General features: G+C 34.5%; 5 protein-coding genes across 7 annotated transcripts in view; 1 reads left to right on the forward strand and 4 right to left on the reverse strand.

The window, feature by feature from the left end:
• On the reverse strand, positions 605 to 5,712 carry LOC104728288 (ATP-dependent zinc metalloprotease FTSH 11, chloroplastic/mitochondrial). The gene is made up of 17 exons (XM_010447290.1): positions 4,976 to 5,712; positions 4,728 to 4,881; positions 4,445 to 4,537; positions 4,245 to 4,330; positions 3,964 to 4,087; positions 3,555 to 3,674; positions 3,401 to 3,451; positions 3,129 to 3,190; positions 2,940 to 2,997; positions 2,714 to 2,839; positions 2,539 to 2,619; positions 2,310 to 2,439; positions 2,028 to 2,176; positions 1,664 to 1,945; positions 1,332 to 1,421; positions 1,175 to 1,228; positions 605 to 1,079 (listed from the first exon to the last, which is right to left on the reverse strand). Exons 1-17 carry the CDS (start codon positions 5,566 to 5,568, stop codon positions 933 to 935), a joined length of 2,400 nt encoding a protein of 799 aa, XP_010445592.1. The 5' UTR covers positions 5,569 to 5,712; the 3' UTR covers positions 605 to 932.
• On the reverse strand, positions 5,865 to 9,552 carry LOC104728297 (polypyrimidine tract-binding protein homolog 2-like). 3 transcript variants are annotated; one of them, XM_010447299.1, is made up of 10 exons: positions 9,423 to 9,552; positions 9,015 to 9,221; positions 8,711 to 8,920; positions 7,822 to 7,884; positions 7,661 to 7,734; positions 7,108 to 7,203; positions 6,942 to 6,999; positions 6,728 to 6,832; positions 6,568 to 6,649; positions 5,865 to 6,472 (listed from the first exon to the last, which is right to left on the reverse strand). In XM_010447299.1, exons 2-10 carry the CDS (start codon positions 9,198 to 9,200, stop codon positions 6,057 to 6,059), a joined length of 1,290 nt encoding a protein of 429 aa, XP_010445601.1. In that variant the 5' UTR covers positions 9,201 to 9,221; positions 9,423 to 9,552; the 3' UTR covers positions 5,865 to 6,056. The 3 variants fall into 3 exon arrangements, with proteins under 3 accessions (XP_010445601.1, XP_010445605.1, XP_019091452.1); XM_010447303.1 differs by lacking the exons at positions 9,015 to 9,221; positions 9,423 to 9,552 and adding an exon at positions 8,493 to 8,556 and having other exon boundaries at positions 8,711 to 8,803; XM_019235907.1 differs by lacking the exons at positions 9,015 to 9,221; positions 9,423 to 9,552 and adding an exon at positions 8,493 to 8,559 and having other exon boundaries at positions 8,711 to 8,796.
• On the reverse strand, positions 10,690 to 12,353 carry LOC104728310 (bidirectional sugar transporter SWEET3). The gene is made up of 6 exons (XM_010447308.1): positions 12,283 to 12,353; positions 12,061 to 12,097; positions 11,732 to 11,954; positions 11,484 to 11,645; positions 11,166 to 11,285; positions 10,690 to 11,041 (listed from the first exon to the last, which is right to left on the reverse strand). The coding sequence occupies exons 1-6, from the start codon at positions 12,317 to 12,319 to the stop codon at positions 10,829 to 10,831; spliced, it is 792 nt and encodes a 263-aa protein (XP_010445610.1). The 5' UTR covers positions 12,320 to 12,353; the 3' UTR covers positions 10,690 to 10,828.
• On the reverse strand, positions 18,549 to 20,972 carry LOC104753546. Its single transcript, XM_019230820.1, has 2 exons — positions 19,000 to 20,972; positions 18,549 to 18,914 (listed from the first exon to the last, which is right to left on the reverse strand). Exon 1 carries the CDS (start codon positions 20,970 to 20,972, stop codon positions 19,119 to 19,121), a length of 1,854 nt encoding a protein of 617 aa, XP_019086365.1. The 3' UTR covers positions 18,549 to 18,914; positions 19,000 to 19,118.
• Positions 23,271 to 24,355, forward strand: part of LOC104728331 — a 1,967-nt gene continuing 882 nt past the window's right edge. Inside the window, exons 1-3 of the mRNA XM_010447326.2 lie at positions 23,271 to 23,775; positions 23,866 to 24,042; positions 24,170 to 24,345. Of these exons, the coding sequence (XP_010445628.1) occupies positions 23,901 to 24,042; positions 24,170 to 24,345 (318 nt within the window). The 5' untranslated portion in view covers positions 23,271 to 23,775; positions 23,866 to 23,900. The remainder of the gene's footprint in view (positions 23,776 to 23,865; positions 24,043 to 24,169; positions 24,346 to 24,355) is intronic.

Here is a 24,355-nt window from a genome sequence, read left to right on the forward strand (position 1 = left end):
ACAAAACAAAACAAAAAAGAGATTTGAGAGTAGTGGAAGAAGATGAGAGAATGAAAGAGTGATAGACTAAGAGAATAAGATAATGAATATTTATAGGAAGAGAAATGATGAAAAATTACATTTAGAAAAATGAGAGTTACAATTCTAATTTATTATTTTGTTTTAATACAATTGATTAATATAACTTAGTAGAGAAATAAAGTTAATGCATAATTTATAGGGAGAAGCTATAAAGATTTCAGTTTTATATTATGTGAGTTAAATGTGAAAATTAATTATTTTAAATTTGTGTTCTAATATAATTTTTTTTTTGTTAAAATTATATTGCCAAGTGGACTAATAAGGAGAGACTGAAACTCTACTTTTATATATATGATTTTGTCTTCACTTGTGATCAGGAAACACACTTTATCCCCATTAGCTGTAAAAAGTCTTTTAGTAGTATTTGGTTTTTACAATGCAATAATATTTGCTGTTTGTTTCTTCGTTTGTTATTTACGGTAGTGGATGAGCTTATAAGTTTGTCATATTAAAATATTCGAATAGGTCACATGGACAGGTGGTTCCATTACCACTGCTTTTTTTCAATATCATTACAAATAAATGCTCTTATTGTTGTTTTCTTTCAAATTTATCCAAAAGAAAAAACATGTAAAGACTACAATTACATTCTTTTCAATGTTGTTTTACAATTTTTTCATAGAATTGAACAGAATGTTAAAAAGGGAAAAAGGTTCCAGGTCGAAGTGAAACTAATGAGCTAATGAAACTTAGAAAAACTACAATAATTTGTAACCTGAGATAAATAATTTCACATGTTTTTTTCTTTTTGGTTGTTGTAGAATCATCTATGGGAGATTTACTCTGTACAAAGCTTTGAACCTCCCTTTTTCACCCCAAACAGCTGTGTTTATGATAATGAATGATGTGACTTAAGCCAATACCAAGTCTCCTTCTTGTTGCTCCTGTAACTTATCATCCCCTTCTTGGTTTGGAAGGAGGATACGCTTTATGTCCTCTGCGGTTAGCGTTTCATACTCTAGAAGTGCGTTTGCTAATGTGTGTAGCTGCTTCTCATGCTTGGGGAAACACACGTATACACAACTAAAGTGAGTAACGACTTTTTTATTAAACAGTTTTTGATCGAGTAAATGAAAATTTGGCAAACACGAACCCGTTTCAAGAGAGCTTTCACTCGCTCATATGCCTCTCGAAGAAGCTTCACAACCTGACCAAAAGTATCATCACCACCAGATGAATACGCAGACTTGGGAGCAATCGGATTTAAACGAGGAACTATAAAAAAAAATGAATAGAGAGAGAGTCTCTACCTCTGCATCAATGCGTGATTGCATATCAGAGCTTGGTCTTTCCTTTATATGAACTGGTCCTATTGCCTCACTCATCCCACAACTCGATACCTTGCATGATAAACCAAAACAGCATTACTACAACTACCACAAGAGAGGTAAACTCTGTTACCAAAACTCTACAGTGGAAGTTTCTTTTTACCGTTAGCTTGTAACTTATATAGTTTTTAGGATCTCAGAGACTAAAACCCTGAAAACTCAATTCCACAAACTAATAGAACTGGCGGCTAACTTTTCGATAAACTAACACATGTATCTTCTAATCTTTGAGTAATATAGAGGCACAAGGTTACCATATATTGTGCAAGTTCTGTGGCCTGGGACAGATCACTACTTGCTCCAGTGGTGATATAGTCCTGGCCAAAGATGAGCTCCTCTGCAACTCTTCCTCCCATACATACATCAAGACGAGCTAATAACTGCCTCTTGCTCACTGATGTTTCATCGTTTGAAGGTAACTGGGTAACCATTCCCAATGCAGATCCTCGTGGCATTATTGTCGCTTTGTGGATCGGATGTGCACCTCCCGTGTTCAAAGCGACAATAGCATGACCACTCTCATGGTATGCAGTGAGCTAAAGAGGCAAAAAAGCAAGTGAGATGTTTGGACTCCACATCCAAAACGACTTATATGTTGTGTCAGATATTGAAATATACCTTTTTTGAGTCCTCTGATACGAACATTGTCTTCCTCTCTGTGCCCATGACTATTCGGTCCTTTGCGAATTCCAACTGTTCAGAAGATAGCTTCTCAGCCCCTTCAACAGCTGCTTTGATGGCAGCAATATTCACCAGGTTTGCAAGATCTGGAAATCGTTTTGGTGAGATTGGAGAAAAATGTATTGAATCATTGAATCTTTATAGGACCATGACAAAAAGAAGACACTTTTACTAAATTCAAGGATGACTAAACTGTCGTTATAGATTTAATACACTTACCAGCACCATTGAATCCAGGAGTTCCACGAGCAATTGCTTTAACATCCACATCTTCTGACATAGGTTTGCCTTGGAGGTAGAGTTCCAAAATCTCTTGGCGTCCACGGACATCCGGACTAGGGACGACAATCTAAAATTAAATCTGTCAGTACTTCCTTACGAAAAATCTGAAACAATTTTTCATAACGGAACGAACAACACACCTAGTTATCTATGTGTCAGTACTTACATGCCTATCGAATCTGCCCGGTCTTGTCAGGGCTGGATCAAGTATATCAGGCAAGTTCGTTGCAGCCATAACTATAATTCCCTACATAACCAAAATAAAAAGAAGCAGAATATTATTATATTTCTGCAAACTAGGGGAGTAATCACAAGGTACGGTATCCCTCATCAACAAGTACCTCATTTTGCTCAAAACCATCCATTTCGACAAGTAGTTGATGCAAAGTCTTCTTTGTATGCCCTTCCCATTGTTTTCTCGTGGACCCAACAGCATCAATTTCATCAATGAATATGATACAAGGTGCCTGTCATACATGACAGTCAGTAAATGGAACTTAATTCATGGAAGAATAACCAACAAAAATCTTTGAACATAGACTACTAGCAGTGAAGATTGAATTATACCTTCTTCTTAGCTGCCTGAAACAATGATCTCACTCGCCGAGCTCCTACCCCGACAAACCTGTCGATCAAGAAAATTAAAACTTGATATTAAAAGACATTAACAAAAGTTGAGTCAGCTGATAGTAATAAATAGTTGATGGCAAATGTAGCTCAAGACATATGACCGTGAAAGAAAAGTAGAACGCTCACATCTCTTCAAATTCAGATCCAGCTCTATAGAAGAAGGGTACCCCAGCTTCTCCAGCAATTGCCTTTAAAATTTAAAACGCGTCAGCTTACTGAAATTATTTATAGAATTGGTAGCCTAATAAAGAACTTCTGTTTTGACGTCAAATGATAATAAGAAGAATTTAGGTTTATGTGGGATGTGACTGAAAGACACCAACAAAAATGAAATTGTTAACTCTTCATAACAACCCAATAGATAAGACACAACAATGTAACACTCTGTGAGAACTTACTTTAGCCAGTAATGTCTTTCCGGTACCAGGTGCCCCGGTTAGAAGAATTCCCTGGAAGCAAACATTTAAGAAATGTCACAATGCTAACTTAAAACAAATTATGGCCATAAGAAAACCAAATGCAAAGTAGGATGCAATCGAGAGGAAATAATACCTTTGGCAACTTTCCTCCAAGGCGGGTAAACTTTGATGGATTTTTAAGATATTCAACCACCTCCTCAAGCTCTTGTTTGGCATCATCACAACCCTTTACATCCTTAAATGTTTTGACATTCTGCAGCAAGTAAACTTGTTAGAAAAAGACACAGTGAAGCCGCTCAGACACATTTATTGGCCTCAAGGACTACATGAACAGAACTATTAAAACGTTAACGGGGTAAATTAACATCAATTCAAAGAGGATCCAAGACAATAACTAGCTCAGGTAAGAAGGATGATATCATGCAACTAATTAACAATATCCTTCTCTTACTATATGTTTGTTCACTGTAACTAACGCTATAAATTTCATTGCAGTTATACTTTAACTCTTTTAGACTCCTCGTGTTTAGTCAAAATTCTACCTTTTCTGGCGTTATTTCTTTGTTCATCTCTTTTGGAGAATATGAAGAACTTGAACCAACACCCGAAGTTCCAATTCCTCCCAGGCTTCCAATATACTTTTGCAGAGCAGCTGCACCCATTAACCTAAACAAGGAACCTTCCATTTTAACAGGAGCAGAAGTACTAAAATGGAGAAGCAGTCACAAGTTCAACTATGCATGAGAAGCAACACTTCTGCCTATGTTATCTAAACCAATCTATCATAAATCTAATCTCAACTTAAAAGATAGATGATGCATACCACACTAATCCCACCGCAACTGTGAACAAGATCGTAGAGACAAGCTCTTGTGCAAATCTTGATTTGTTTGAAACTTTAGGATTAACCTAACAAAGCAAAGACACATGTTAAGAACTTAACATATACAGAACCATCATGAAACTAAGAAAAAGCGAAACTTTGTATACATAACTAGCTGGGTAAATATAAGAGAAACTTACCATAGTAACATGCAATGGTTGCTTCTCAGATATACCAGGGTTCACAAATGATTCGTCCATATTGCCTGATGCACGATGCTTCAGCTCTTGCAGCTGCACATATACCAATGATTATTACAAATACAACAACACTAACTTAGAAACAAAGACAACTAGAAATAACATTTATAAGGGGCAGCAAGCAAATCAACTTCAGAGATCAAAACGTAGACCACAGAAAAAAACAGATAGCCAAACCACAGATTCTAGAAGTAGTCATGGTCCAATCAGACAGAAATAATACCAGTGTGGGAAGACTAGATGGCTTCCCGGTTTGTTCGTCAGGAAGATACTCCGCAAGAGAATTTGTAATGACAAGAGCTCGAATATACTCAGCAACTCCTCTACTGTCCACTGCGTGTTCCCTTTGTTCGAACCGTTGAACTACAGCCTCAGGACTGAATCCAGAAAAAAAAAAACATCAGCATACCACATAAAATCAGTTGAATTCAAACTACAACAATCAAACCAGAGCTTGATAAAGTTACATACATGTGCTTATTGAGCTCAGCCAATAAAGCTCCCTGCAAAGCCGCATCCTTTGGATTGGCATCAGCCTCAGCAATAAGTTTCTCAAGCCGCTTCTCCTGGCGAGAGAAAGGCCACCAGCTTAACCACTCCCACTCCATCACCTTCTCCATAGCTCTCTTTACAGCCGCCCATAGTCCCATCATCAACACCACAATCCGAAACTTGTTCTTCTTCTCCTCTCCCTCCGTTACTCCATCAATAACCTCTGCTTCTTCTTCTCCGCCTCCACTTTTCACATCCGCCTCAAAGCTAGTAGCTTCACTCGTCCCCTCACCACCCACAAATTTATCGTTCGTCTCTAATTCCGAATCCGTGACAAATGAATCCGTCGTACTCTCCCCTTGGCTAAGAAAAGCAGGGTCCTTGGGAATAAAATCGGAGTCGGAAGCGACATTGTCTTGGCGCAATGAACAAGGAAGGGGACGAAATCGAGAGTTGTGAAAACTCAAACAAGGAGAGAAGAGAGAAGAACGAGGCTTAAAGGAATATGAATGAAGAGGAGGAGGAGGAGGAGGACGAAGGAGAAGAGAAGCTTGAAGAGTAGAAGAAGACATTGATGGTTTAGGGTTTTATGATGATGGAATCAAAATCAAATCCTCTTTTATCTTCTTCTTCCTTCCTTCTCTCTTACTCTCTTTTTTATTCTTTAGAGCAAAAGAGAAGACTTTGGAGACTTGGGAGCCACAAGATCCTCTCTTTATCTTTTCTCTTCTCTAACTCTTTTTTTATCTTATCCAATAACTCTACCCAATTTTGAGCTTTCAATTAGAGACTAGAGATTAGATTTTTGATTAGATTTTTTGATAATGAAAATGATATGGTGAGTGAGAGAGAGACATAGACTGAGAGAGAGGTTAAAGTTTCTTCTAATACATTTCTCAAATGGTTTCCGTTTTATAAGATTATCTTTTTGGACACAAGTACAAGTGTTCCAAACAAACCCAAAAGAAAAATAAAAAAAGAGCTACGAAGAGAAATTAAGAGAGAAAGAAATTGAACATCTTTGTCTTCGACTTTTGAGGGACTCTATTTCTCTCTCTATTTAATGCATTGGACCCGGACCACCGTAATGCTGTGGAGGCATATGACCACCTGGAGGACCTTGATGCATTGGGCCAGAAGACGGTGGTGCCATGTAAGGATTGTGACCACCACCCATTCCCATTGAACCTTGCCCCCATCCGCCTTGTGGCGGCGGCTGCTGCTGCTGCTGCTGTTGGTGGTGGCTCCCACCTGCTGCGTGGTATTGCTGTGGATTGCCGGCGTATGGATTCTGACTGGGTTGTTGAGGCATTGGAACTGGCGGGTTGGGCATTGTGTAGTCTCTGCTTCTATCGTTGTTCACCTTTATGCTGAGGTCCGTGTGGCGTGAATAAGTAATGTGGAGCTTACAAAATCCACCGTCGTAAATACAATGTCCTTCCAATGCTTCCTTAGCCACCATAGCCGTTTGAACATCTGAAAGAAACCAAACAGCCAGTGTGTCATTTGAGAATTTGCTCTTACAGAGATCAATGACAACTGAAACAGAGCATATTATATAAGTTTGTTACCTTGGTATTGAATCAATGCCTGTAGGCCACCATTCTTGTCAAACATTGCAATCTTTTGAACTTCCCCAAAAGCCGCAAAAACCTACGAGTTACAAAAGAACAGTTAATTATAATATAGAACCAAAGATTCAATGAGGATTCAGTATAGGGCAAGTATTACCATGTGTAAAACGTCCAAGGTTACTGCATACTGCATGTTTTCAATGGATGCGAGAAGAACATTACTTTCTGGCTCCATCTTCTTCCCGTCTACACCCACAATCACCTAGTAGGAATGACACATTAATCTTTTACTTTAATAGCTAGATTGAAAACTTAGAAAACGGATTTACAATCATATAAATGCATAAAGAGACTATTTTCAGATTGCTTACCTGACCAGTACTATCAATGGCTGATGGAGCAACGGGAAGGTACATATTAGTATAGTCCCTGCAAAATAAAGAGGAAACAATTCAGTAAATTTGGTCATAGAAGCATCGCAACCACCAAGTAAACCAAAACATAAACATGTTTCAACAACAATCTGAATACACATACCTACTCCGATGACTCTGAAATTTGACAGTCAGATCTGTATGAGCTGAATATGTGATTTTGAGAGAGCATTGTCCCACTTGCTCAGGGAGTAGATACCTAATACCCAGAAAAAAGAAGTCAGTAAAAATTAATTATAAATATATAATTATAACAAACATATATAATTATAACGCAAAGCCTGTATGGTTATAATCAAATAAACACGATATTGCCAGGAATCTCACATGAAAAGAGTATCCTTATTCTAAGCAGAGCTATCAATGCCTATCCTTATTCTAAGTAGCTATCAATGCCTATCCTTATTCTAAGTAGCTATCAATGCCTACGGTATTTTCCCAGGTGATTCATGAAAAGATTAGATGCAAATTTAATTTTCCTGCATCTATCAACGCCATTCGCCATACATCACCCCAGAACTAGCCATTAGATGCTAAAACACCAACAGACGCTTGAAAGGCTGACAAATTGTCAGAACCTCCGCACAATATCTAGAGCTATGCAGCCCTTCACAGTTAGACTAAATACCGTCTCAAAAAATTAGTACAACCGTCACCTAGGGATGCTTCTTCCATCGAGGGCATTTTTTGAAGAGGTTGCAGTTTCCGCATCAGAAAATTGAACCAGTGCCTAAGAGCAATTCAGACAATAAACATTATAAGCAAAATAAATACTAACATCGAGATACAAAAGCAAATTAATGGCTTGGTAATATACCTGGTATCCAGCTGTCTTCTCGAAAGTAGTAATCTTGTGAACGAACCCAAATGCTGAGAATACCTGCATTGCAAACCAGCAATTAGATCAACAATGGAAACAAAAAAAAAAAAAGCCAGAAGATTCAACTATAAAGACTCCTGTGAATCTGTAATTAATTTGCACTAGAGCACCATAACAAGACAAATTTAGTTTGGGATAACTCTATGTATCAAACTCATACAGCATCACAAAATAGAGGACAGCAAATTAAACCAACGTAATATGACGTGAGTACGTGACAAGTCCGATGCCAGGCTACACTCTCTGGAAGGTAACAGATATGTTTTCCAACATATCAATCATATTAGACACAAGGTATGTCTCAAAAGGTTAGCAGATTGATGAACCTCTAGATAGGATTCCCCACAGCCACGTAAATTTTTAAAAGAGTTATATATCACAAAAGAAAGGCAGAAAGAGCTGCACCATATCATATCAAACAAAAATACTAACTACCCTATGTAAGATAGAGCTGCACCCTGTCATACCAAACAAGAATACTAACTACACCTATGTAAGACCATATCTTACAAATCCTAGAGTATATCTGATAAAAAGGGAAGTGTGAGGGGGAGAGAGAGTAGGAAAGAGAGAGGCAGTGTCAGGGAAAGGAGAAAGGAAACAAACACACACATGTGCTCTTTTTCTCCTAATGCATTAGGCTGCCACTGAAGATATTGCCTTGACATGGCCCTGCTGATCCATTTACATTCATGTCAAAAGTAAGTTTCCAAAAGCACGACAACCTACAACCCTAATTATCAGAATGTCTTGGAAACATCTTTCAGCAATAGGTTTACTTCTTCTAAGGAAAACCAAACCAAATAAAGGTGTGTGACACACTTACCACATGCAAGACATCAATGCTGACCATACGAGCATCGTCTCCTTCAATTGTCACTAGAAGAACATTCCCCACAACATCTGCTGTCGTTTTGTTATTCACTATCTCTTGCCTGTTGGAGTACTGGAGGTAGACAGTTTTACCTCGAACTTGAGCAGGCTCGGAAGAAGAAGCATAGTAAGAAATCATTTGTATAGCTTGATTCAAATCTTCCTGAAATACACAACAAACAACCAAATTAAAAATCAAAAACTTGTAACAAAACGATAACACTCATTGCAACTTTGGTATAATCTCTTCCACTTACAAACTCAATAAAAGCTTGATTCCGATTAGCTCCAACATTACACTTGGTATTAACAACTGTACCAAAAGGCTTCCCCAGTTCAATTAACTCCTCTTCAGTACATTCCCAAGGCAAGTTTCTCAAATGAAGAACCTTAGAAGGAGGTTGCGTGTAACGAAACTGTGGCTGGCTCGAAACAGAAGACATTGCTCAAACGAAATCTTGTAGCTGTACAATATAACAACAACGAAACCATAAATTACAAATTTGCACAAATCACAAACTCTTCAGATCTCAACAAAATTGGCCCAGAAAAATTCAAAATAAGTTATAGGATTTGATTCTTTTTTTAGCAGCGGAGTTCACATAATACAAACAGATTACTACGAAAGAGTCCGAAACAAGAGAAGAAAAAAGAGATCATGTTACCTGGAGAGATCTTTCTGGAAATCGGAGCAAAATCTGCAGAGAAATTAGGGTTTCGGGTTGAGGAAGAAGATAGATAGAGACTACTGTATTATTTTGAGGGAGAGAGAATCCAAAAAGTGCGTTTCTATCTCGCGGTTTCTTTAAACGCCGTTTGTTTTAACAGCGTTTTTCAATGTTGGGCTAATAATATAATCCAATACATATATGGGCTTTACGCTTTAACTGGCCCATTATTACGAGTAGGATTAAAAATTAATTACTAATGCAAAATTCAAAAACGTTGATTACAGCAAAGGAAAAAAAAAAGATACGCATAGTGAAATAAAATCGACATAATTTATGAATGAATAGGCCTGGGCAAATAAACCGAACCCGAGGAACCGACCCGAACCTGAGCCGAAAATACCCGAATCCGACCCGAAGTGATTCTGTATAAATAACCAATTGGTTTTCGTTTACAAATAACCACATGTATCGGGTATTACCCGAACCGAAACCCGAGAACCCGTGAGTATCTGTTTATACCCGAACACATTTATACAAGATATCACTGTATCACATATGTAGATTTATACAACATCAATTTCAAACATATATATTTAGCTAGTGAACCGAATGTAATGTTGGGTATTTATACAACATCAGTTTATCATTATCAGTTTCATTTGTTTAATATTTTAAGTCATGCTTTTCTTTATTGGGATGCTTATTTTGCGAGACATGGTATGTGTTTGAATTGTTTTGCGAGACATGGTATGCTCAGTTTCATTTAGTTCATTGTTTCTTATTGAATTTGTTAGATTATAGTATTATACAACTGTTTGTACAGTTATATTTCAGATTGTTCGGGTTTTGTGGGTACATTTCAGGTTTTTGTGGGTACTTTGGATATGTTCGAGTAGGTACTATCCATAACCGAATATATTTTGGATACATTACAGGTTTCTTAAAGTCAATACCCAAATAACCTGAACCCGATAGGAACCGAACCTGACCCCGACCCAAAATTATATGAACACCTGTTTCGGATCCTATATTAGTAAACCCGAAAAACCCGAACCCGAATTACCTGAACTTGATCCCGACCCGAACACTCAAATGCCCAGGCCTAAATGAATTATAGTACATTTTTAGTGTGAGATCTGGAGGTGATCTTTTCATTTTTGACGACACATTGATGTTTCGTATGTGTGTATATATATGACCTTCAAATAGAAAAATTAATTAAGGGGGAAAAAAAAGAAGCAAATTCGTAGCGTTCCTTTTATTCATCAGATGATCAACCACCATATAACTTGTAGTAATGTAACATTTGATCACGTAATGAAAAGCACAACATATGAGATGTTTACATAAAAAATTTGGATTCACACCGAAGCTATTAAATCGATGAGGTTGAAAGCTAGCTAACATGCATTGTTGGAAGTCTTCTCATTGGCATCACCATCACCATCACGATCAACGTCAACTACAAGCTCAAGTGTGGTCTTACTCTTCTCTTCATCGTCATTCCGTTTGCTTACCACCATTGTTGTTGGTGCTAGTTCCTTCTTATTCTTGTACTTGAAGTAGATGATAAGTTGGAGAATTCCCAGTGGAGTCGCCACCATATTAGGTGACTATATATAAATGTTTTGAAAATTCATCAAATGTATATATGAAATCTTCAAAACCATGCATGCACATGCAAATCTCAATAACTTTGTAGATCTCAGTATAAATTAGGAAAAGAAAAAAACGAACCGCAAGAAAGAGATCATGGCTGAGCAAACCATATGCCAACCAAAGGGAACTAGCCAGAAATGAGAAGAAGGACAAGTAAAACGGCATGTATTCCACACTTTTCGTCTCTATCACTTTCTTCTGCACACACAATATTCACATTTTTTTTTTAATTAGCACACACACACACACGCAAAAAAAAAAATCATCTTTTTTTTTTTGCAAAACAATATATCTCTAAGATACATAGTTGCATGGTTTTGACTTTTGATCACCTTCAAAAAACATTTTTTCTTGTAAGTTGTAACATAATTTTAACGATGTATATATATGGCTTACCATAACGATGAGAGGAGAACCGTACATGGAGATGGAAGCCACGAGGCCTACACTTCCGACGAATGATTTCCGGTGGTGGTGGTCGTCAAATACCACGGCTGAGATTGCTGCCGTTAAGCCGAACAAAACGATCACCGGAACAAATGTAACACCAACCTTAATCTGTTTTATATAAGGATCATTAATGTCATATTTTAATTACCCTACGAAAAAAGTACCATATGATTCTAATAAAATGAATACTTTACCTTTTCTTTGGGCGACGAGTACCAGAAATATATGAAAATGAAGATCGATTCGAGAAGGATGCCGACTCCATTAATGGTGACGAGAGGAAGATTCTCCCAAAGATGACTCACAATCGGTAAACCGTACCAAGTATAAATCAAACAGTTGAAGAGTGTCATAACGTAAGGAAAACATGAGAACTCCTCTGTGCTTTTCTTCTTAAACACCCTTGAAAATGTTAATCTACTTGTCCATTAAGAGAAAAAAAAAAAAAGAGTTATATAATCTTCTTTCTTCTTTAACTCAAATTAAATTGGCTATTTGATTTAGAAAAATTTCATTTACTTACATAGGAGCTGTGTAGAGCAACAACGAAGCTCCGTTTCCTGTGGAGTGACCATAATTAGTTTTGAATAAAAACCATAACAAGATTCTCACACAAATATGTTTCTTGTAGAGATATATATGTTATAGACCCAAGACTAAGTTTAAAATAGTATTTCAAAAATAAAGAAAAAAGCATATGATAGAGTTAGAAAGTATATATATTATTAGACCAAAAAAAGTATACCCAAAATTCCGATGAGTAATCGAAGTTTATCACCCATTTGATTGGCCGGAAGAACGAAAAAGGTTGGGAAATGGTTTTGGAAGTAGGAGAGTTACGTCTATAATGTGTGTGTATATATATAATAGTTTTTCTTTGGTGTTCATTTTAAAATAATAATCTATATCTGATCACAAGTTTGGAACATTAGTAATTTTGAACATTTTTGTTCCAAAAATTATATTGGTGCTTAATAATAAATTGACTTTAATTAAACTTGAATTAGGAAAATCTTATGAAAATTTCATGAATTAAAAACGAACCTAGAAAGATGGTGGATTATATATTTTGAAGCGGACATAACTTTGTAATAGTTTGCTTCTTAAGTTCTCGAAATTTAATATTTATATGACATTTTGTTAGACGTGTGCGGAGATTAAACAGATTTTCATATATATAATGACTTCAACATACTTATTAGTTATTATACACACGCATAACATTAGACACACAAATTATGTGCTTCAACAACCTATTAGCAACTATATACATCCCAAAATATAAACGCATGCATATATATATATATATATATATATGAAAATCTATTATGCATATATATAAGCAATTTTATCGGATTATATGAAACAAATTCATCAGAGAATTTTTTTGAAGCATGTCGCCCACTAATTGACCTCTACAAGAGACGATGATTATGATGATGCTCCAAAAAGGGTTGATCCAATTATTTTCATACAAACTTTGATTATTTTGTTTATCACACTAAGTTCCAAAATGTCGAATAAACAAGGCAGATTTGTTTTAGTGCTTGTGCTTATGGAAAATATAATAGAAAACGATAATAATGGATATAGATAAAAAGGTACTTCAATTATAAAAAGTTCAAAACATTTTCTAGTTAGCTTTATGGTGGGTTAGTAACACGTGTGGTGAGTGTGAAACTAGTGTTCTCTATAAGGCATATTTACATATGATCTTGTAAATAAACAAACGCTTATCTACTTTAATTATAAATGTGGTTTATAATCATATCTTTGAAATAAGAGATAATGGACCTAGTTGTTCATTTTGCTTGATTGATAAAATAAGAACTATTGAATGGGCACTTTATACACATTCGACGGTAAAATTCATCTAGTGTGATTAAAACAGAGATGACCTTAGGGAATCAGGAGATATTGGTCCTGATTGGTAACTCCTCCAAAAAACTTTACCTATTAACCCAAACACACAAAAAAAAATAACTTACTGGGAGATAATTAATCGATAACAAAATCTTGAACAAGGTAAGTATGAAAAGCTCGTCTCTACAATCTAATTTTGCATTTTTTTACCGTTCGTCTAATTTATACCGGAGAAAAAGATAAAACATAACGTTTTGCTTCTTTTTTTTTTTTCCCTTTTAAAACAGTGTTTTGATTTTTTGGAAATAATGGTCTCTTTAAAAAAAAAAACATGATAATTTGTGTTTCTTTTGCTCCAAATTATATATTAAATAATGTATGGGATGTTACTATGTTGCATGGAAACTCTTTTTGAGGTGCGTTTCCCGTTTCCGAAACGTTTCAGAAACAGAAACTCATGGAAACTCGGAAACAAGTCACAGAAACACGATTCCTAAAAATCTCTGTTTGGAAACACGATGGAAACTCCGTTTCCGTTTTGGAAACACGATGGAAACTCTTTTTTATAATTTCAAAATTTAATAAATAAATAAATTGAAAATATAAGAATTCATGATACATATAATGATAAAAGAATATAATATAATTAGTAGCTATGTTGCATGGAAACTCTTTTTGAGGTGCGTTTCCCGTTTCCGAAACGTTTCAGAAACAGAAACTCATGGAAACTCGGAAACAAGTCACAGAAACACGATTCCTAAAAATCTCTGTTTGGAAACACGATGGAAACTCCGTTTCCGTTTTGGAAACACGATGGAAACTCTTTTTTATAATTTCAAAATTTAATAAATAAATAAATTGAAAATATAAGAATTCATGATACATATAATGATAAAAGAATATAATATAATTAGTAGCTATGTTGCATGGAAACTCTTTTTGAGGTGCGTTTCCCGTTTCCGAAACGTTTCGGAAACAGAAACTCATGGAAACTCGGAAACAAGTCACAGAAACACGATTCCTAAAAATCTCTGTTTGGAAACACGATGGAAACTCCGTTTCCGTTTTGGAAACACGACGGAAACTCTTTTTTATAATTTCAAAATTTAATAAATAAATAAATTGAAAATATAAGAATTCATGATACATATAATGATAAAAAAATATAATATAATTAGTAGTTTAAACGTTTAAATCCCTAAATATATGACGATGCTGGTCAAAAAATTTGATTTGAACGTTAATTTTTTTTACAGTTTTACTTTTAATCAAACTATTTAATATTTATGTTTTGAATTTGTGTTGTTTCAGATTTTTTTGATATAGTTTTATGTTTGGAGATTTATTATATCTTTATATATATATATATATATATATATATATATATATCTATATATGTATATACGTTTCCTACACGTTTCCATTACTTAATTTTTGGAAAAACCTGTTTCTCGTTTCCGAAACGTTTCGTTTCCGCGTATCCGTTTCCGTTTCCATGCAACATAGATTAGTAGTTTAAACGTTTAAATCCCTAAATATATGACGATGCTGGTCAAAAAATTTGATACGTTTATTTTTTTTACAGTTTTACTTTGAATCAAACTATTTAATATTTATGTTTTGAATTTATGTTGTTTCAGATTTTTTTGATATAGTTTTATGTTTGGAGATTTATTATATCTTTATATATATATATATATATATATATATATATATATCTATATATGTATATACGTTTCCTACANATATATATATATATATATATATATATATATATATATATATATATATATATATATATATATATATATATATATATATATATATATATATATATATATATATATATATATATATATATATATATATATATATATATATATATATATATATATATATATATATATATATATATATATATATATATATATATATATATATATATATATATATATATATATATATATATATATATATATATATATATATATATATATATATATATATATATATATATATATATATATATATATATATATATATATATATATATATATATATATATATATATATATATATATATATATATATATATATATATATATATATATATATATATATATATATATATATATATATGTTTCCTAAACGTTTCCATTACTTAATTTTTGGAAAAACCCGTTTCTCGTTTCCGAAACGTTTCGTTTCCGCGTATCCATTTTCGTTTCCATGCAACATAGGGATGTTATCTGTTTAAAATGTTCAGAATTTTCGATAAATTAATTAATAAATCTTGAATTATATGTAACATGTAAATAAAAGAATCATACATAAAAATATCATGTCTGAATCATTATTTTATTTTGGATTTTTACACTTTTACGTGTGTAATTAAAATATATAATTAAAATAGAAAAATAAAGATGAAAAAACAAAGAAAAAAAAGTAGCCTTCTTCCTTTATTTATCACATGATCAATCACCATATATATAACTTCTAGAAATGTAACATCTGATCACGTGTTACATCATGTAAAGAGAGCACAAGATATGAGATGTTTACTTAACTTAAAATCTTTGGATTCACTAGGATATATTAAATCGTTGATGTTGAAATAAATCTAAAATGCACTGTTGGGGTTCTTCTCATTGGCATCACCATCATGATCAACGTCAACTACAAGCTCAAGTGTGGTCTTACTCTTCAATTCATCATCATTCGGTTTGTTCATTAACATTGTTGTTGGTGCTAACTCTTTCTTACTCTTGTACGTACTTGAAGTAGCTAGATGATAAGTTCGGAGAACACTCCAGTAGAGTCGCCACCATATTCGGTGACTATATATATACATATGTTTAGAAAAATCATTCAATATATTATATATATGCCATCTTCAAAACCATGCATGCACATGCAAATCTCAAAACTTTTATTCGCACAAACTTTTCGATAATGGTAAATTGGTAATGTACTTTCTTTGTATCATTACGTATCGCTTCATAGACCACTAACCAAAGTTCTAAGATTTGCTAGCTAGTTATAAGTCGATCAACGTTTAACAACTAAGGTGACTAGCTAGCTAGATCGACCAGGCGACAACTAAACGTACTTCATATATTAATATACATAATTAAACATAATTACATATATATATATATATATATAATTTGGCTGTAATATATAACTATATAAGTATATATAATTGAAACTGAAAATTTGAGTGGCCAAACTAGAAGTTTAATTGAATTGTTTAATATCATAATTAAGATCTTTATAGGGCCAACCATATATAATATGAATTCGTGGTGGGAAGTCTCTAATTTTTATCTCTCCATGCATGCTAAGATAATTATATACTGGTTAATATGAAATTAGTTTTTGATTGTTCACCAAAGTATTTGACTAATCGACTGGACATCCATAGCTGACAAAAACTGGACATTGTTAATGTCTTACCGGATAGCCACCACGACAAAACCAAACCCGGAACAAAGCCAGGTCGGGTCGAAATTGTAGAACGACGAGATGTGATCATTTGCCGTCTTTTTGTCGCCTGAACGCAAACAAAAACCTTGATCCGCTAGCTTAAACCCCAGAGAGAAGATAGTGAGAGATGTTTCAGGCCTTCGGGGGGTGGGATCTGTTCTGAGGAACAAGAAAGCGTTTAATGGAATTTGCTCTGAGGATCGTCTCATTGAAAAGAGACATACTAAAATGAGTTTTTTTTTGTAAAAAAAAAAACTCTTCAAGTATATAGTTCACACCTATTGGTTTTTTGGTATGCATTTATGATATAGCTTTTTAGTATCTATCAGTTTCAATGTTTAGTGATGAGGGGAGATGCTTCTCTGTGTTTTTGAGATAAAATCTAAACAATCTTAAGAGGAACAATATCATAAGTAGAGTCGAGAATCAAAATATAAAGTCTCCAAGTTATGAAGCCTTTGAATACACTTAGAAAAAAGTTCACATCCTCTCTACATAGTCTATAATGGTATAAACTTCCGTTCGATGATGCTTAAACTCTTCAAGTTTGGATAAACACTTATCAGGTTTAGGTAGTGTCAGGTCATATTTGAGAACTATAAATAGTATCTTCGTATTCAGATCATGGTTTAAGATTTTTATCTGAACCAAAAAGAAATCACAAATGTGAGAGTCATCCCGGTTGAAATACGTAGAACAATGTTTTAAACGTAGAGAAGTACTCTATAATGACGATTTTTGTCACGTATGAGATAGGGTTGGATCTAACTTGTATAAGTCGCGTGGTTTCTTTTTGAGATGATGTTGCTGATCTTGATTCGGTTTCGTCGAGTTTTTGCGTTATCTTGCTTCCAGTATGTTAGCTAGAAAACAAAAAGATGCGTGGTAATTAAAAAAACAAAAATTTTGCATGTTAATCAATACAGTGGCTTCTAGTTAATAATGAGCATTATTACGAAAGCGTGTTTCATTTTTGTGGTGCGAGTCTGCGAGAGATCTGATGTTCACATATATAGTTTAATGGAAAGCGTTTGAGATTTTCGTTTAATAGACAAGTAATTGTTACTTTCACATCATTTGTTCACATCCTCTCTACATAATGAAAGAAGTTCACATCCTCTCTACATTGTCTAAAATGGTACAGATTTTCGTTTTTTTAGTTAAAAAGTAAAAATAAAAAAATTAACTAGAGAATTTTAATCGGCTAATATACAGTATGTATACTGTGTGCTGTTGTTTGTGTGCTTTTTATAATGGTTTTAACTTTTAAGTCAACAAACTAATTAACTACTAAAATGTTAAGTAAATTGCTGACTTAACCACGTGGCTTATGCCTTGATGATGATGGATGGTATTGAGCAATGTTCAAGAAAGCGCTAGGCGGTGTCTAGGCGGACACCCTGCGCCTAGCGCCTAGAACGTTTAGTCGGGGTCTAGATAAATTTTAAGCGGATTAGGCGGTTTAGCATAAACTCTTATATATATAATATATTATATATATATATATATATATATATAATGTAAATTTATAACAAAGCAAATAATCTATATAAATAAAAATCCTAAAATCTGTCAAATGAAAAAAATAAAATATGAATTAAAAATTTACTCCAAAGTCCAAACTCTAGTAACGTTAAATAAAAAAACTAAATGGTATGCAATTTTAATAATAAATAAATTTTAATGAAGCTTCTAGTCACACCTTTCTTCATCTTATCCATCAAAAGGGTGATCATCATCTGACTCAAACTCAAAATCTACTTCTTCTTCATAATCAGACTCATCAAGCTCTCTAGCCAAATCATCATCTTTAGATGTGTCTCCCATAGTTTCAGAAGTATCTCCTAGTTCCACATCATCTTCTTCAACGATCCAATCTTGAGCATGAATAGCACAATCAGCAAGTAGTACGTCCACTTTCTTCTCTTTTTGTTTTTTTCGTTTGGCCAACAGCCTCATGTTAAATTGGACGTAGACAAGATTATTCAAACGTTGTGTATCAAGTCTGTTTCGTTTCTTGGTGTGTACCTACGTAAAATATGATTAGTTAGACACAAATCTAAAAAATTAATTTTTAAGTTCTGAAAGAAATAGTTTATGTAGTTTGAATTACCCCTTCAAAAGTACTCCAATTACGTTCACATCCGGATGAGCTCGTTGTCAAAGACAAAATCTTCCTTGCCATTGTTTGTAGCTTAGGAACCTCAACTCCATAGAAGCTCCACCATTGAACTAAAATATATTTTTATTTAGTAAACAACTATTGAAAAAAATTAAAAACTGAATAAAATAAATACAAAAGTTCTTAGAGAGCAAACCAGGATCATAATTTTCATCGTTTTTGGAACATCCTTTCATGGCTGTAGGATGCCCGAAATTTCCCTCTTTTTTGGTATACTTTGCAACTTCAGTGTTGATGACAAATGTTTGAGTATCAAGATCATTTGGATAAAACGCATCAACACACTTGAAAGTAGCACTAATGACATCCCGGTCAAATTGGATAGTTGAATCCTTATAAAAAAAATAAGGATTCAAGAGATATCCCATCCAATGAAGAGGACTATCAAGTCGACCTTTACTCTTCTGCCCAATGATATCAAGTATAGGTTTGTAGTTCTTCTCAATATCTAAGACTTTGCATATCTCCTTCTTTGCTTCTTCCAACTCTCCATGTAGAAATCCCATTGTTGGCTTCAAATCTCCATCAGCTAATCTAAGTACTTTAACCAAGGGTGCAAAGACTTTGATACACATTTCCACACCATCCCAAAATTCCATATTTGTTGTTGTATGATATGCTGCAAGTCCTTTGGAATCTTTTGCCCATTTACATGTGTCCCATTCGGTGCTAGCAAACATCATCTTTAAATGCTGTTTCTTCTCTAGCAAACTTTGCAAAGTAAGGAAGGCTGATGCGAATCTAGTTACTCCAGGCCTCACAATGTCTCTGCTCTTTGTAAACTTCCTCATCAAAGATAAAGTCTTATGATGAGCATAAATAAAAATAGTAAATGTCTTAGCCCTGTCAATCGTTTCCTTGAACAAAGGAAGCTTAGCAATGCCTTCTACCATCAGATTTATTGTATGAGTAGCACAAGAAGTCCAAATTATTGTTGGCTTCACCTCCTTTAATAACTTAGCAGCAGCCATGTTGTTAGTGGCATTATCAGTTACCACTTGAACTACTTGATTTTCACCCACTTTCTCAATGCACTCATTGACATACTCAAAAATATATTGACCTGTATGGGCATCTTCAGAACAATCTTTAGAGGAGAGAAACATTGTACCTTCTTTGGAGTTTACACACAAATTCATGATGCTTCTTCTTTTCCTATCTGACCAAGAATCTGTCATGACAGAGCATCCACTCAGCTTCCACTCATCTTCTTGTGCTTTCACTATACCAGTCACTCTACCAACCTCTTCTTTTAACAAAGGCTCCTTCAATTGATATTGACTAGGCGGAGTGACACCAGGTCCGAATTGTCCAACAGCTTCAAGCATTCTCTTAAAATCACCATTCGCAATGGCATTAAAGGGAATTCCATGAGAGTAAACCCATCTAGCAATATATTGATGGACCACATGCAGTTTCTCTTTCGCAATAACATTCTTGATATGTTGTTGACGTGGTGTCAATATTGGACCTTGGGGAGATTCATGATTGATGTTTGAAGTAAATCTATCCAAAGGACCAAACATGCGAGACATTTTGTTAACTCCCATCCCATCTACTTCAATGACTTCATCTTCCATTTGCCTTCTCTCATCAATATTTACTGAATTCCGAATCTCAGAATCTTTCATCCGAACTCGTTTTTTTTTGTTTTTTGCTTCCTGCATTGCTAGCTTGCACTTCTCTTGATCTTCTATATTGGAATTTGGACAACCAGACACATTCCCTTGTATTCTAGCAACATGTTGTTTCAACCTATGAACTCCACCTGAAAACTCTTTTCCACATAGTTTACATTTTACTTTGTCCAAATTGGTGGGATTTACCAAAACTCCAAATTCCCAACCAACATCTTTCGATTTTCTCTGCAAATTTTCTGTCTCATTCGTTTCTCCCGATGCCATGATCTAAACAATGAAAAATGAAACACGTAATTAAGATACTTTTACAAAATTACTGAAGTAAAATAATAGAACAAATGATCAAGAACTAAAATAAAGTAATAAACCCAACGAACTATCTATCTAACCATATAAACAATTGCCAACATAAACAACTAATATAGTAATACTGTAATAAACAACATCTTCCCTTCCCAGTAACAAGAAGACAAACGTAGAAGATAAACAAAAATAACAAAAGGACAAATACATGGAATTGTGCTCTTGTACACCTAAAAAGCAATCGGATTCAAGGATGTAAAATTATTCTTTAATCAATTAAATAACAGCACTTAAACTCGTCAGTTGTTTTACCAGAGGCTATGAGCGTAGGAGACAAAGAAAGGCTGAGACTAGATGATGCAGGTCTCTTTAGTTGGGAGAATTGGTTGAAAACAGAGTTGATTTGAGAGAACAGAGTACGACGGAATCGTGTTGTCGTGGGTTTCAACCCAAAAAAACCCTTTCTTTTTGTTTTTTTTTTGGGCAAAAAAAAAGTAAAACTACGCTTAATCACCGCCCAGACCGCTTATATCCGCTTAATCACCGCCAAACCCGCCCAAACTTGACCTCCGCTTAATACCCCCGATTTTACAAAAATCCACGCGGGCTAAGGACGCCTAGCGCCTCAGCGGCGCCTAGGCGGCCGTCTAGGCCGACGACTTTTCGAACACTGGTATTGAGCTTCTCATCTTGCTAATTAAAAAAATATGAGAGTTAAATTCAAAAAAGAAAAAAAAAAAAAGAAGAAGAGTGGGATAGAAAATAATCTATATAATAATAACAATTTTTTTAAGACGAACAGAGAGATGTTATTCCAGAAACCAGACAGTCTTTTAATATTTTTTTAATTTATTATTTTATTAGAGAATTTTTAATTTCTCGGAAGAAATATATATATTTTTCCACGTTATTTGGCCTCCCAATTCTTGGATATGATCCCGCCTAACAAACTCTCACTCTTTCCCCCTCTTTACGAGATTCTCCACCCTCCGTTGATCTGCGGAGATGTGGTGCCGGAAAATCTCCACATTAGAAGCGTTATGTCTTTTATGAAGGCCGGGACATGGAAGTTATGATGATGCTTTGTGCTTCTTTAAGATTTAATACATTTATACACTATTACAGCCTTGGAAAGAAAATATTACTATACTAGTTTGAGCTTGATTGGAAGAGAGCATTAACAAAAGCAGTTGCAAATTTTTTTAATCCAATCAACTTTTATAAAGTAAAGCATAGTAAATCGGTTACAAATGCTTTCCAAAATGCTCATTCAATTGAAGCATTTTATAGAGCATTTACCACTAAAATACTTTAAAATTTAATAATAATTTTATATAATTAATCAAGTTTTGTTGAATATACAGATATAACACGTTACGATAAGATATATATAGCTGTGCTAATCAAGCTATTTTTATCTCTAAGAAATTGCTAAGGAGAGAGTACGTAGTAGTAATAATGAAAGGAAAATCAGTCAAACGTAAACGTTGACTTAGTGTTATACAAGAGAGTAAATTATACTTATAGAGGTTTCACAAATCAAGAAGAAGAATTGACTAACAAAAGGAATAAAAGTTGAAAAGTGAAAACTACTCACCTAAAAAAAAAAGAGGTTTTTGTTTTTGTTAAAAAAACAAGTAAGAGGTTTTTGTCCTCTTGGACGAAGGATCGATCTCCCATTCGTGAGTAGTACAAGATCTTTTTTTCAAAACTATATAATATGTTCTTTATCAACATTTTATAAATGACCATATATATATATATAATTTCATCAGAATATTGGGGGTTAAATTATGTTTGTTTTTACTCTAAAAATAACATGATTCGTTTGATGTTTTAGTATAATGTGATGTATAGATAATTTGTCTTGCATCATTTGCAATGGGACAAAAAATTAAAAAAGAAATTTTCTGTATTGTAAACTATCCAAATAATTGGAACACATGTTTTACATCGTAAGAAATCTTTTTGAAAATTGGGTTATGTTTTGCCATTATAAACTTCATTGATCCCATCCAAAAAATAACTTAGTCAAACTTGCTAATCATAGATTAAATAAATGGACTCGTTTGTTTAAATAATTGCAAGACATGTTCAGACTTCAGAATGGAATAACAATAATGATTTTGAAAATTTTAGTTTCTTCAAGATATTTTGAATAACAATAATGATTTTTGAAAATTTTAGTTTCTTTAAGATAGAAGAATTTGGGGTTTGGGGGGGGGGGGGGGACGCATAAATAACATCTTTATACGAGAATTTTTGAGGTTGGGAAGGTGACACGTCGCAAGCACAAGTTCTTCGAGTATATAAACGAGAGAGAGAGATAAAGATAGCATTTTTGTCTCCTCGCCTGTAAAACCTGAAACTTTTTTCTTCTTCTTCTTCTTCTTCTACTTTTTCTTCTTCTTCTTCTTCTTCTTCTTCTTCTGCTCAAAATTATGTTCTCAAACCGGGTTGAAGTCCAAGGCCAACCGGGTCTGTTGAAAATGAGTCGGGATGAGAGGCCTCGTCAAGTGTGTAGGTCAATAATCAAGTCGAGGGATGGCGCTAGCTGCGGAAAAGTGATATTCGAGGATTCGTTCATTGAATTGGTTTACTCTCAAAGATCTCAATCCCGTTTGTGGGGCATACAATACACGTGGCACAACCGCAAAGAGGTACAACAACAAAAAAGAGAGGGAGAGGAAAAAAGTTGGACTCTGGCACTCTTCTCTAACCGTCTCTGGCTCTCTAACATCAGAAAGAGACAAATAGCTCGCAGGTAAAGAAGAAACGAAGCATTCCTCTCATTTTTTTTTTTTTCCGCCAATGTATTGCTTATATTCATCATCTGATTCTCTCGCTTCCGTAGAGAACCATTCCGACGACACCGGAGGAGAAGATCAGATGACGCAGCCCGCGGGATCAATCGGTGGTTTGAATCTTGAATCGGAGCAAGGTTCGTGTCACGAGCAGAGCACAGCGCTTCACCATGCCGTTAAGGATCTCAAGTCGAAACTGGAAGACGACGACGTCGGAGTTGCTACTGGTTAGTTGCATTAGAACAGGAAAATTTTTTAGATCAGGAAAGAACAAAAGAGTTATATATTATAGTGAATGTTCTCTTGCAAGATTCGTGGCTCAACTTGGTTTAATTGTTCCTCATACAACTTCAGTTCAGGAGATTAAGCCCCGAAGCAAGGTCTTACGAGTACTGGAGAAAGTTCATATGGCTGAGACTCTGGACAAAAAGGAGCCACTGGTAAAAACTCATCCGCAGAGGAAGAGGAAGAAGCAGTCAAAGAAAACAACTGGCCGGGGACCGTATGAAAAGCCAGATTGGGACAAATCTGTATGTTTCT

This window comes from Camelina sativa, chromosome 2, assembly GCF_000633955.1.
Source record: "Camelina sativa cultivar DH55 chromosome 2, Cs, whole genome shotgun sequence".
NCBI lineage: Eukaryota > Viridiplantae > Streptophyta > Magnoliopsida > Brassicales > Brassicaceae > Camelina > Camelina sativa.

What these genes read in the sequence shown, in the direction of transcription:
- LOC104728288 (XM_010447290.1), bottom strand. Translation starts at nt 5,568, where the DNA reads ATGTCTTCTTCTACTCTTCAAGCTTCTCTTCTCCTTCGTCCTCCTCCT. An exon ending in GTTGCGGTGGGATTAGTGTG is followed by an intron (nt 4,088 to 4,244) that starts GTATGCATCATC and finishes TTCCTTGTTTAG; the next exon opens with GTTAATGGGTGCAGCTGCTC. An exon ending in TTGGAGGAAAGTTGCCAAAG is followed by an intron (nt 3,452 to 3,554) that starts GTATTATTTCCT and finishes GTTTGCTTCCAG; the next exon opens with GGAATTCTTCTAACCGGGGC.
- LOC104728297 (XM_010447299.1), bottom strand. Translation starts at nt 9,200, where the DNA reads ATGTCTTCTGTTTCGAGCCAGCCACAGTTTCGTTACACGCAACCTCCT. An exon ending in AGAAGACAGCTGGATACCAG is followed by an intron (nt 7,735 to 7,821) that starts GTATATTACCAA and finishes AATTGCTCTTAG; the next exon opens with GCACTGGTTCAATTTTCTGA. An exon ending in CCATTGATAGTACTGGTCAG is followed by an intron (nt 6,833 to 6,941) that starts GTAAGCAATCTG and finishes CATTCCTACTAG; the next exon opens with GTGATTGTGGGTGTAGACGG.
- LOC104728310 (XM_010447308.1), bottom strand. Translation starts at nt 12,319, where the DNA reads ATGGGTGATAAACTTCGATTACTCATCGGAATTTTGG. An exon ending in TTGCTCTACACAGCTCCTAT is followed by an intron (nt 11,955 to 12,060) that starts GTAAGTAAATGA and finishes ATGGACAAGTAG; the next exon opens with ATTAACATTTTCAAGGGTGT. An exon ending in GTTCTCCTCTCATCGTTATG is followed by an intron (nt 11,286 to 11,483) that starts GTAAGCCATATA and finishes TTGTGTGTGCAG; the next exon opens with AAGAAAGTGATAGAGACGAA.
- LOC104753546 (XM_019230820.1), bottom strand. Translation starts at nt 20,972, where the DNA reads ATGGCATCGGGAGAAACGAATGAGACAGAAAATTTGCAGAGAAAATCG.